This window comes from Labeo rohita, unplaced genomic scaffold (assembly GCF_022985175.1).
Source record: "Labeo rohita strain BAU-BD-2019 unplaced genomic scaffold, IGBB_LRoh.1.0 scaffold_69, whole genome shotgun sequence".
Taxonomy (NCBI): domain Eukaryota; kingdom Metazoa; phylum Chordata; class Actinopteri; order Cypriniformes; family Cyprinidae; genus Labeo; species Labeo rohita.
In genome coordinates, this window is record NW_026129623.1 from 275,850 (window position 1) to 289,262 (window position 13,413).

At 39.4% G+C, this 13,413-nt stretch overlaps 1 protein-coding gene across 1 annotated transcript; it reads left to right on the forward strand.

Moving 5' to 3' along the window:
• Positions 1-11,054: 11,054 nt before the first annotated feature.
• LOC127161619 (SLAM family member 5-like) lies at positions 11,055-13,048 on the forward strand. Its single transcript, XM_051104350.1, has 4 exons — positions 11,055-11,216; positions 11,607-11,924; positions 12,349-12,651; positions 12,726-13,048. The coding sequence occupies exons 1-4, from the start codon at positions 11,162-11,164 to the stop codon at positions 12,881-12,883; spliced, it is 834 nt and encodes a 277-aa protein (XP_050960307.1). The 5' UTR covers positions 11,055-11,161; the 3' UTR covers positions 12,884-13,048.
• Positions 13,049-13,413: the final 365 nt, after the last annotated feature.

The window sequence follows — 13,413 nt, forward strand, 5'->3', positions numbered from 1 at the left end:
ATAGCTACTGAGTAACTCACTAGCTCACTGAGTGAAACCATTTTACTTCATCGAAATAATGGCGCCCCCCACGGTCTAGAAGCGATGTTGATTTTTTTTAAGGTAAAGTAAATCTTTCATGGGTTTTCTACTGCATGTTTCAAGCGACATCATTTATGTTATATTAATCCATACAAGTCTTAATACACAGGATTTCCTTTAACACTGTTGTCATGGGTTGTTTTTAATGTCTGCTAGGTTGAAGCGACCCTAACAACGTGTTATTTAACCCCTGAAATGAAGGGGAACCCCTCCAAAAAATGTGTATTTACCCCCTGGAATGCAAGTTTTACCAGTGAACCCCCATCGCAATTGGGCTAGTTTTGAGTAGAAATTGGGTGGGTTTTGTTGTGAAAACCTGGCAACCCTGATAGACACACACACACACACACACGTTTGTTTTTGTGAATTGTGGGGACTTTCCATAGACTTCTGTAGATTTTATACTGACCAAACGATATTGTCTATCCCCTAACCCTACCCTAACCCTAAACCTAGCCCTCACAGAAAACATGTTTGTATTGTTACACTTTCAGATAAACATCATTTACTATTTTTAATAATTTTTTAACATTGTGGGGAACGCAGGCCGGTCCCCACAATGTCAATAATTTCAGGTTTTACTATCCTTGTGGGGACATTTGGTCCCCACTATGTAGCAAAAACAAGTACACACACACACACACACACACACACACACACACACAGAGCATCCTGAATGCTATTATATAGTCAGACAAATGAGGACCATGAATATGTCCTTAAATGTCAAGGTGGTCCTCATTTTACTGGTGTGTACTCTGGTGAATGTCCCCAAATGTGACATAAGTACACACATAGACACAGGATTGTCTGTACTCCATTACTACAGTGACATCTGAAAACAATACAAACATACACAAAACAAAAACATGGCACAAAAGTGCCCATATTTTTAGCATTTAGGTTCTAAAAAGATAATAATATTTAAACAGAATCACAGTTTGATCAGTGTCTCATTGTGATAAATACACCACCTCATCCTCCTCTTTAAGGACAAGACAAGTCTTGTTTCTAATTCGATCTGAAGTGGTGTTTTTGTTGTCACACTTTAAAAACACAAATGATCACAAGTAATCTCAACTGATCACTTGCTTCTGTATTTGCACAAAATACATGGTTTGTTCATGTAAAGCATTCAAATTGTTTGATCTCTTGCTGAAAAGCTTTTCATGTGGTGATTCATTGGCTGATGCAGCTGATGTCGGTGGTTTAGTTGCTCTGTGGAGTTTCGTTGTGGTTTGTGGAGAGTGGAAATCCACTGGACCAAAACTGAACTAAAACCAACCAACAGTTTTAAAAGCTGAGGGACAATACTTGATCAGGCCGTCTGTAGATCATGGGGTGGAACAGACACGAACATGAAAATGTGTTAAAATAGACGTGATGAGAGATAAAGATCAAACTAGAGCAGTGTGAAATATAAACTGAAGAAATGACTCATGTTCACACATTTATTTTCACAACCGAGTGACTGTGGTCCGTTTTTTTTCAGCTTCTCATTTCACACTCATCATTTTTTTTTTATTTCCAATGGTCAGTGTCTTCCTAGAACTGTTAACAGCAGGCCTTTAACAGAAACACTTGTGCCATGATGAGATGATGTTTGTCACCTTTTAACACAGTATTTATTTTTTTTTTATAATAATTATTTTTTATGTAATGCAAATTCACTAAATGAAATGTTCATCTAGTAGTTTTTAATGGGCCCGTAGTGTCTCTATTATTTATGTTCTAAGGAAAAGTGTCTGCTAAATGAATACATGTAACTAAATCCAGAATCCAAAAGCAATTGGATGCATGAACAGCTGGGTTGTTGCCAAATCTGCTGCAGACAAAACATTTAACCAGATTGTGGATTTTAAAGTCCTGTGACTTTCTCTGTTGCTTTAGCAACAGTTTTCTCAATGGTTGTAATTGCATTTACAACTTCAATACGTTCAATGAAGAAGATCAGCATTAAATTAATGGAGGTTCTGATTTTATTAATATTTTATTTTACATTTAATATTGTAAAAATACAAACAAGTGGTAAACAAGATGTTTGTTAATTAATCTAAATGTTTAAAAAGCAAATGGCTATTAAATTTGGCACATCAGCTCTCAAAGGCCATTTAAAACAGAATGGGTTTCTCATGTTTAGTCACAAGGATGAGCTAAAGCAATGTCATCTGCACAACATCATACTGAAAGCAGGAAAAAAAAGAAAGAAAAAAAGGGTCACTGATAATTGCAATTTGTATGTTTTATGTTCCAGAATACACAAATAAGTTGGAATAAACTGCAATCGAAGTTGCCTGTGTTTACATCTGTGTATATGTTACAAAATAGCAAATTGCTAAATATAATGTTATAATATCTAGATGATTTTATGTTTGATAAGTTTACATTTAGCATTTACCCAAGTTTATTCAGGGGGCAGCAGAAATATCTGTATCTTTCATGTCACTTTTGGTTCCTGGATGCTTAACGTTCCAGTGAGACTATTTATCAGTTTTAGAAGAAGCATATTACACCTGTTGGAAACAGAAGCAAAGACCAGGAGACTCTCGAATATCTTCAGCAAGACTCAGTAAGAGTGCTGTGTGCTGCAGTTATCAAAAGGCAGAAATACATTGTATTTTATAGGCATTTAGAAGTGATCATTTCACCAAAACATCTAAAGACAACACAGGCAATCACCCCTAGCTATGAGCTCCAGCAGACCCTATAGTACCCATAACTCTGTGATTCGGTGACTGACGCAGATGATGTCAAAAAAAAAAAAAAAAAAAAAAAAACATGGTTGAAATAGTCATGATGAGAGATGAAGAGCAAACTAAGAGCAAAGTGTAATATAAACTATGAAACAGACTTGATTCACACATCGCTAGAGCTCAACCTTCTTTTAATTTCAAACTGTTGGTCTGATTTCACTCCATGAGTCTGATGGTGATGTTTCTTCTGTGTTGTTCACTTCTTGTAGATCTGGGCCCATATTCACAAAACATCTTAAGGCTAAAAGTAGCTCATAACTTGCCGATTTAGGAAAAAATCTTAAAAATAATGGGTGTGCCAGTCCTAAATTTAGGACTCCTAAGTTTTTGCTCTAAGAGTGTTTCACAAAGCGTTTTAGCGCTAAAACTAGCTCCTACATCTGTGCAACGTAAAGACTGTTCCCTTTCGAGGAACTTGAACTACGTCCTCTAGGGGTCGGTATGGGGAACGCCATTTCCGTGACCTGTGTCTGAAGCCTACATACAAAAACATCAACAAAGTTGTCCGGCGACAGCCTATGACGTCACTTCCGGCGCAGCTCGTCGCTGCTGGTGCGTCACTAACGGTGCGACCACAGTATAAAAGGATGCTGGTAGAACAGGACGGCCTCTTCTTCGTCTTCACTGACCTTTTGTCTGTAACCAAAAGCTCGAATTGAGTGCATATTTTCTCACCAAATGTTTTAAGTACGGCTCACATGTGACGATGCGTGGTAAGGAGTAAGCGCTCTTTGCTCCCGTGGAGTTTATTGCGTTCTTTGCTCGTTTCTTGCCAGAGGCAAGCACGCTCTATACCCGCACCTTTCATACGGTCCTTATATGGTGAGGATTAAGCAAATATCGGCTCTCGAGGGAGTTGAATGAGATCATCGCATTTATTGCTTGTTACGAGAGGCAGACACCCTCTCATACCCACTTACACAGGGCTCGGAAATCTTAGCAGTGTGTTGGCTGGGGCTGTTTGCGCAGCCCTAGTGCTAGTTAAGACCCTTGTTTGGTGTTCTTAATAGCAGCTTTCTGGAACCTGCCGAGATGGTGCTGTCCTCCCTTTTGGGTTTATAGTTTGACAGCCCGCTGCTGGTGATTTTCGCAGTTTCATTACCCCTTTCATAGAGCCGTCTATCTGAGGATAGCCAGGTGTTAGCTTGGTGATTGCTCCCCTTCCTAGGGTTTCTAAGTAGCGGTCTCTTTGAGCTCTTAACCAGGTAAGTGCTGTCTTCCCTGCCTGGGATGTAGGTAGACAGCCCATTTTTTGTGGTCAGGTCAATCTTGGTTGGTTGCCCTTTTCTGTTAACTCGGTGATTGCTCCCCTTTATAGGGTTTTTAAGCAGTGGTCTTCCAGTTCCCCTGCCTAGATGGTGTTATCTCCCCTGTTAGGGTTTTAAGTAGATGACCCACTATGATGATCTGGGCAGTTTATCAAGAGGGTGTGGGAACCACGGTGGGTGAGTATGATACCTTATTATGTGTCTGACCATGCTGTATTTCTGGGACCTGTCTTGTGTGTTTCCTTTGGTAGGTCCTCTTCAACCACCCCCCTCTGGTCTTCGACCATGGTTATGGTCTGGTTGCCTGGATCTGCCTTTGGCATATCGATTGGGAAACTTTCAGGTCCCCACTACAGCACTACATCTAGGGCTATGGTCCTACCTCCAGGTAAGCTCTTCTGATGTCTTTTCTCGCAGGAAGCTCCTGGACACCCTTGGATAGACACATGGACCTGAGGCCACCTGGCTGAGACACTCTATCTGCGTCCCGCCCTGAGGGGCCTCCTGTTTCTGGGTTTCCCCTTTATCATTCAGACCTATTCTCATGCCATTTTGGTGATCTAGCGAGTCGCCCCTCCAAGGAGTTTCACCATCTTACGATTCAGAGTCGTTTCTGTGGAAACTCTCTGGGTGCTCCGAGGAGCCTTTGGCTACATTCTTGGCCCTTGTTCCTGAGGTTCTGCGGGCCTTCATAGAGCGGGGCCCATGCTTTCCATCGAGATGGTAAGCAAAGGTCTGTGTGGGATGAGAATGGCTTATGCCTCCTTAAGAGAATACTCAAAACACAGCCCGAGAGCTGGGTACGCTACTGCTCTCTGTGCAGTATTATAGAGGTGGCTCCCTGTCTATCTGATCCGGATCTCTTCCTAGGCCTCCTTTACAGGGCACAGAAAGGGTTTGCTGAGAGCTCATCCTGGGGGGATCAGGTGTTCCTCCCTTCCCTCGGGAATAGAAGCCTGTCCCGATACACTACCTTCCATTTTGGTTGAATGTATCGGCTCTATGGTAGTATTATTAGACAGATAGCGGCGGCTACTGTCTGCTTGGCGCAGTATGCTCCCCTCCCATCGAGGGTTTGCTTTGAGCACTGCCCTATCGGGCAACTAAGGTTTGCCCTTACTGCCTTCCCCCTAGGCCAAAAGAACTGATCGCCGGGATCAGATCTAGAAAAGATCTCCGTGATTAGATCTCTTCCAGGGCCTCCTTTACAGGGGTTCAGGTGTTCCTCCCGTCAAAACGAGGAGTAGAAGCCTGTCCCGATACTCTACCTTCTGTCTTGGTTGATGTATCGGCTCTATGGCAGTATCATTAGACAGATAGCGGTGGCTACTGTCTGTTTGGCACAGTTGCTCCCCTCCCATCAAGGGTCTGCTTTGAGCACTGCCCTATTGGGCAATTAGGTTTGCCCTTACTGCCTTCCCCTCAGGCCAAAGGAACTGATCACCGGGGTCAGATCTCCAAGGCTCCCTTACAGGGCACGACAATGCTCCCCTCTCCACGGAAAGGGTTTACTGAGAGCTCGTCTCCTCTGGGGTAATCAGTGGCTTCTCCTATCTAGGGAGTTGAAGCCTGTCCCCTGAGAGTGTGTCTGCCTCTATGGCAGTCTTATTAGACAGATAGCGGCGGCTACTGTCTGCTGGGCTTAGTTTGCTCCCCTCCCCTCGAGGGTTTGCTTTGAGCATTGCCATATTGGGCAACTGAGATTCGCCCTCTCTGCCTTCCCCTTAGAGCCTTGTTATGCCGGCAATGCTGCCCTCACTCTGAGGGTCTTCCTTTTCCACCGTTTCTCAACGGTACGTCTAAAAATCCATTCTTATGGTAAGGTCCACACAAACCTTTGGGCGCTTTCTCAAATCCATGTATATGGTAAATGCGCGCACGAACCTTTGGGCACTTTTCTAAAATCCACGCTGTGGTATGGAATGCACCAGAGTTCTGCGTCCATTCTAAAATCCTTTATGGTAAGGGATTCACACGCTATTGCCCGTACCCTTTCTCGAGATGGTTAGAACCCCGGCCACCTGGGGTCCCACTCCAGTGCATCTGCCAGGCTAAAGGAACTGTATTACATGCACTAGTCTCAGCGCGCTCTTTATTTATGCTCAACTGCTTTGAGCAGGGAGTTACCACCTGCGTTCTGTAATATGGCTCCTGAGGGAACCCTGCAGAGCTGCGGTAGCTCCTGGGGGACAGGCCAACCTAGGATTTCCTAGGTACTTGGCCATATCCCCTTAAAGGAATACCTCAGTTTCCAAGCTTGAGGCTCTACCCCGGGTCTCCTGTTCTGAACCTTGCAGGTAAGTTGGGGTATGGAGCCCAGGCTCTGGCCGTAGGGGATATGTCACTGACAGCCGTCACTACATCTCAGGGGCAACTCCCTTAAAGCTTAGGGAGTTGGTACTTAGTGCTCGCCTCTATGATGACAGGCACTACCCTCAGCATGGCAGCGTGGGTATAACCGTTCCCCATAGCGACCCCTAGAGGACACAGTTCAAGTTCCTCGAAAGGGAACGTCTCAGGTTACGTATGTAACCTTGGTTCCCTGAGAAGGGAACGAGACACTGCGTGAAAAAATGAGTTTGCTTTAGTAGCAGAGTCTCATTTATGTAAATTGCTGGTTAGGTTTGAAACCCGCCACAGGGTGTCCGGTAAGAGACTGGAGGAAACCACACAGAGACCAGTCTATAACCAGAACCCCCAAACTGAGCCATGTCTAAAGGTGTAACTGTGTGTTTTACTGCCTATTGATGGATCCATGGCTTTTTTATGGCTCAGTTTTGGGGTTTCTGGTTAAAGACTGGACTCTGTGTGGTTTCCTGAAGGCTGAGATTGGGTCCCAGATAGCAAGAGAACAGGTGAAAACTATTGAATCAATGTTAAAAATAATTGGTTTGTCAATGTTAATGGCATTAAATCAATTGATGTTAAAAAAAGGTTGTCGTTTCAACAAACCACCATTACTGTGATCAGTGATTGCTTTACTTGGGTTCTTGATTCTTGACTTTTCAAAGAAGTTAATTCATTTTCTGTGCTACAGTAGTGTTTCAGTGTAAACACTTAAGCTTTTAAAAAGAGATGTTTTAAAGTTAATGTGAAGGTTTTTCTTTGTGATGGGTGTTAAGTGGTAATAAAGTTCAGAAATAATGCCAAATAATATTGATGATTCTGTATCACAAATGTAAAAAGAAATCTGTGGCAAAACTCGGAAAGATTTAGACATCAACACTCCACATACAAACCCCAACAATGGTGACAATCATCAGACTAATTCAAATAAACAGATCAACTGCAATGCATGCTGGGAATCATGAATGAGTTTTTACTATGTTGATACCCAGCATGCATTTCTGCATAAAATTTTCTTTTGCTGATTGTCGCCATTGTTGAGTTTCATACGCTGATTCTTGATGTCTAACTGATTCAGCGATTTTAAAGGTTTTTTTTTTTTTTTTTGCATTTTCTGTTAATTTATAAAAGTATGATAGCTGTAGATATGCTTTAATCTCACATTGCAGTATCACACCTTTTGAGCAACTATTTATATAATCTCACAATGATCAGGCACCATCCTCTGATCCCAATGGGATCTTAGTTTGCATTGTCTCAAATACTGTGTTATAAAAGTCAAAGAAAATCTAACGTTAAAGTACAAAGAATCAAGAGCACAACTACAGTGATCACTAATCACAACAATGGTGGTTTGTTGAAATTTTTTTTTTCTTTTTTTTTAACATTAATAGCGGGAGCTAAAGTTAAATCAATGTCATTAACATTGACAAATCAACTACTTTTAACATTGATTTAATGGTTGCTTGGGGACAGCACTATTAAAACTTGTTCTGGCTCAGTTCAGGGCTGGTTATAAGTTACTATTTGACTGAGATTTGGGCCAGTTATGGCTCATGTGTGGCTCATGTCTGTAGTCCGGATCTGGGCCACTCAAGGGCTGTAGTTCTTGAGTGTAACTGCTTGCTTGGCCCAGAGCTGGGCCAGATGTCAATTGCTATGTGGGTTCTATTTGTTGGTGAAGTGACTGCATCCCTGCAAGTTCTGCAACAGTCATAATACCTTAGCGATTAAGACCACACCCTCTTAAAAGCTCATTATCATCAAATGTTTCTAAAATGTTTCTGTTCAGAGGCAGATAGCCGGCAACAGCCATTTTAGGACAGTTTTAGGACTTGATCTTAATGACTTAGGAGTCCTCTCCACTACTCCTAACATTTCACAGATTTAGGAGCTAGTTTTAGTGCTAAAACACTTTGTGAAATACTCTTAAGGCAAAAATTAGGAGTCCTAAATGTAGAATTGACACGCCCATTATTTTTAAGATTTTCTCTTAAATCGCTAAGTTATGAGATAGGCTACTTTTATCCTTAAAATGTTTTAGGGATAGGGGCCCAGAATTTCAGAAGGTCAAATCCCAACTATCCTAATATTGCTGTTGCTGGCAGTCTGCCTTGGAACTTAAACTTTTTAGAAACACTCTGCATTTATATGCACACATATTCCCACACAACTTTTTTTAGTCTTGGAGGTTATCCCAGCTCCAAATGTTCATTTGGATTTTCATATCTTTGTTTTCATGAATACGTTGGGCAAGAAGTAACAGCTGTTTTTGCGTCCAGTTTGGTTTTCTTTTACGTTTGTGTAGCTCACTATGAGCCATGATTATTCTATTCTGTTAATAAAAACAGTATTTACGTCGGCACCAATAGCCTAGTGGTTAGTTTACCAACATAGAGTGTAACTGCGCTCAAAGCGACCCAAGTTTGGTTCCCGTTTCGAGATGTTTTGCCGATCCCGCCCCCTTCTCTTCATCCAACAATTTCGTGTCAGTTCTCTGCTATTCTGTGTCATTAAAAGCATAAAAAGCCCTTTAAAAGTGTGTTTATATGCATATCAGCTAATTGTTTATTATAAGAAGCACACATGTAAAAGGCTGTCAATCATTTCAACATATACCGGTTAATAAGTGACACCCTGCATTTTAAATTCTTTATTTGAATGTGGCAACATTTTATTACTAACTTTTTAAAACTTTATTTTCAATATGGCAGCATTTACAACAATATTTATATGAATAAATGTCTGACAGAGACCCCTCCCCTATCAGCCAATCACTGTGTGCATGGTTAGTGAGCATGCTGACATCATCCATAGTAACAAGGTCAACGCTGCCCTTACTCTTAGCTTAAGACTTCTCTCTACTCCTTAGTAAAAGTTTGTCTCAGCAGCTTTGTTAATAGGTTTTAAGAGAAAACTCTTAGCTAAAAACTTTTACTGCTATTTAGGAGAACTCTTAGTGGTAAGATAAATTTTTTTGTGAATACGGGCCCAGATGTCATAAACCAGCACAGCAACAGCAGCCACACCCACCACTGCAGCGACGACCAATCGGATCACAACTTCAAAATGATCACAACAGCAGATACTGTCTGAAAAGTAAAAGAGCACAGAATCTGCATTTAGAGTCTCTTTCAAATTATGTGGGTTATTATTTCAATTTAGCAGAAAATTTAGACGATCACTCTTCACATTTTACTCATGTGGGTTATTATGAGCTTCCATGAATAGGTCTATGTAATAATATGAATATTAGGCTGTGTTTGAACAAAACAATTAATGTGATTTTAGACTCTTTAAAACCTCTTTAAAAGCTTTTTAAAATCTTGCATTACTGATTTAAATATGACATGTTATTCAAAAGTGGACTCTTTAATGTCATTGTTGTTTTGAGAGATCAGCCAGATAAATAAAAAATAACAAAATTTCACAGAGTTTAACAAAAGACACTGATGTAGAAAAAAAGATGTATTACATAATGAAATAAAGGGGAAGTCAATGGAAAGCATTGTTTCTGATGGTCACTGGGATATGTGTGTGTGTGTGTGTGTGTGTGTGTACAATCAAACCAAAAATTATTCATACATTTTTAAATATTTATTTTATTTTAATTTATTTTATTTATTTGATTTTTCTTTACTAGTGGGTGCAGGACACTATAGTTCATTTATGTACATAAGGATAGCAAAATATAGCAAACTGTGACATATTATATTAAAAAAAATATATAATAATAATAATAATTTTTGATTTGACAGAAATTTTGTCTCATGTCCAAAAGCCTGCTTTCGTTTTGTTTTTTTCCACTGTAATGTATTGATTGAAAAAACTGATTTCAGATGACTTTGGTTGGTAGGGTTGCACCAGTCATTCATAGGTTTTTATTTAAATTAGAACATTAAATCCACACTAGAAGCTTAGTTAAGTACTTTATAACTAAATCTATGCATTATTCGGTTGCACCAGTTGTTTGTGAGGCAGGATTTATCTAGTAGTTTGTAAGCTCTCTGTAAAGTAATGTGTGGTCGCATAATATGATATTTTCCCTAAATTATCCAATAAGCCTAAGTTTAAATGGTGTGAATTTCCATTTATCCTTCATTCTAACTTATTTTGCCTCATTTAACTAACAGTGGAAAAACGTTTCCAGTCAAAACAATACTTAAACATGAATAACATTATATATTTTATTTGTATATAACATTAAGTAATTTAATTGAATAAGGATCAATAAATACTAATTTGACTGCAAGCATGGTAAGAATGTGATGTTTCCCCATTCAAAGAGATAGGAGCCTGCATAGAGTTAGGCTGCGCTTCAACTAAGTGCAATGGTGCAACAAACAAAAATACGGTGCAACCAGCCCACGGTATAAAGTTTATGAAGATCAAATTGTATAAGTAATACAAAAAAGATAAAAGATAGATAGATAGATAGATAGATAGATAGATAGATAGATAGATAGATAGATAGATAGATAGATAGATCAGTGTGCTACATTAATTTCCACTCTGTGTGCCTCCCCTGACATGTTTTGTCACCTGGAGGCGCTTCACTTTGAAAACCCCTGAACTAAAACACTTGAGTGTAGATCAGCAGCACACTCCTCCTCTGATCATCTGTTTCTTTACTAAACATACTTCTGTCCTATCTGTTTTACATTAGACTATTTTGGAAATTAAGGACTGTTTTTATTTGAACTGTTCAGTGAAATGCTGAAGAAAATGTTCAACATGTTTATTTTCTTCTGCTTGTGGAGCATCTCTGGTAAGTTTCATTATTTTATTATTATAGTATCATTTGTTCCCATACATCACTCTATTTTTTTTTCGCCATCACTTTTGTTTATAATATTTTCACATTTTATCAAATGAAAATGCTTCATTTTTGATAGTTCATTTAGACATTTTACTAACTATAATTAACTTTCCATTGTTTAATTTGCAACTACTTCCTGTCAAATGAGGTTAGGTTTAGGGTTAGTTTTTTATATTTGCAAACTTTAGAAGAGTGAACTATTAAGAACAGTCTACTATACAATGACTAAATCAGTTCAGAGTTAGAAATGTCTAAAGCTATCAAAATAAAGTGTTAGAGATTCAAAACAACTACAATTCCGATTCTTCTGCTGTGTAACTGATTGTGTTTGTTGATCAGGTGTGTTTGGTGTTGATGAAGTGAAGTCAGTGTCAGTGACGGAGGGAGAATCAGTCACTCTAAACCTTGATATTACTAAAACACAGGAAGGTGATCTGAAATGGAGGTTTGGACAGTTTCTCATAGCTACATTCAACACACAGAACAATGAAAGGAAATATCATGATGATAGTGCTGATGGGAGATTCAGAGGCAGACTGGAGCTGGATCAGACTGGATCTCTGATCATCACAAACACCACAACTCAACACACTGGACTTTATCAAGTATACGACAGGAGCGACATCAATATCAGCACATTCAGTCTTACTGTCTATGGTGAGAAGAGCATTACTTCACCTGTTTGATGTGTGGTTGTTTCTTCAGTTACAGTCACTGATGGTTAATGGTCCTTTACAAAAGTGTGCTTGAACCTATTTGACTGTAACACAAACTATATCATGCTGCAAGATGAGAAAGAATAGCCCCCAGAAGCCTCTTTATTGTATTTTATTCTTCTTTTTTTTTTTTTTTTTTTTTCTTTTTAAGTGGTACACAGACAGGCCACTTTTTGCATGCACTGGCAATTCTGGAATTTCAGACAAATGCATATATGCATCAAATGGTTATTTATCTGCAGAATCACCAGAGCCAGTTCTAATTGATGTGATTGCTAACAGATTGTATGTAAAGGACCAATCAGCCTTACCATTTTGAATGTCATAACTCAACTAGATATTTGTTCTCCAATATCTCGTCTTAGCTCATCTGCCCGTTCCTGTCATCAGCAGAGACCCTTCACAGTGTTCTTCATCATCATCATCATCATCAGAGCAGAATTGTTCATTGTTGTGTTCATTGGTGAATGTGAGTGATGTGAGTGTCTCCTGGTTCAAAGGAAACAGTTTATTGTCCAGCATCAGTGTGTCTGATCTCAGCATCAGTCTCTCTCTACCTCTGGAGGTGGAATATCAGGATAACAACACCTACAGCTGTGTGATCAACAATCCCATCAGAAACCAGACCACACATCTCAACATCACTCAACTCTGTCAGCCGTGTCCAGGTATTTCAGTGTTGAGCAGTATGTTAGTATTCAATCTGAACCCTGAATCACTCTTCTTCTGTTTCTGTCCTCAGAACCTCTTCACTGTTGTGGTTTTACTGAAGCTGTGATCCGATTGGTTCTCTCTGCTCTGGTGGGCGTGACTGCTGTTGCTGTGCTGATTTATGACATCAGATCCAGACGTCTTCAACAGAAGAAGAGTCTGCAGACATCACAATCACACACTGATTAATCACATACTTATAGTGGAGATGTTCATGATTGACTGGAACCATTTTATCATTAAAAGTTTAAAAAATACTTTTCAATTAATTTTAACTGTGAACTTTCCTGTAGAGAGACATGTTTCACTTTAATTGTGCTTGTATATCACTTTTCACAATAATAATAATTCTAAAGAGGCTTTACCAAAAAGAATGGTTTATGCTAAAAACTCACTGTGATTAATCTGACAATCAATAAACTAATTATTATTATTATTATTATTATTATTATTATTATTATTTTGTTTTCTGTTGTATTATTGCAAGACAAGTCGTCCTCTCTCCAAGTTTCATATTTATAATTGGGTAGACATTTGTCATTCTTCTGAATGTTAGTATGCTAATGTGCATGTAACTGTCACACCCCAGGACTGTTTATTGTGGTTTCTCCCTCTTGTGCCCATATTTGGTTATTTCTTGTTCCTGTTTTCGTTGTAGTATTATTATTAGTTGATCCTCCTCACCTGTCTGTCAGGTGAGGACACATTTGCGTGTGTTC

Excerpts from the sequence above, each read along its gene's own strand:
- LOC127161619 (XM_051104350.1), top strand. The coding sequence starts at position 11,162 with ATGCTGAAGAAAATGTTCAACATGTTTATTTTCTTCTGCTTGTGGAGC. Across the intron at positions 11,217-11,606 it reads CTGCTTGTGGAGCATCTCTG|GTGTGTTTGGTGTTGATGAA; the intron begins GTAAGTTTCATT and ends TTTGTTGATCAG. Across the intron at positions 11,925-12,348 it reads ATTCAGTCTTACTGTCTATG|CTCATCTGCCCGTTCCTGTC; the intron begins GTGAGAAGAGCA and ends ATCTCGTCTTAG.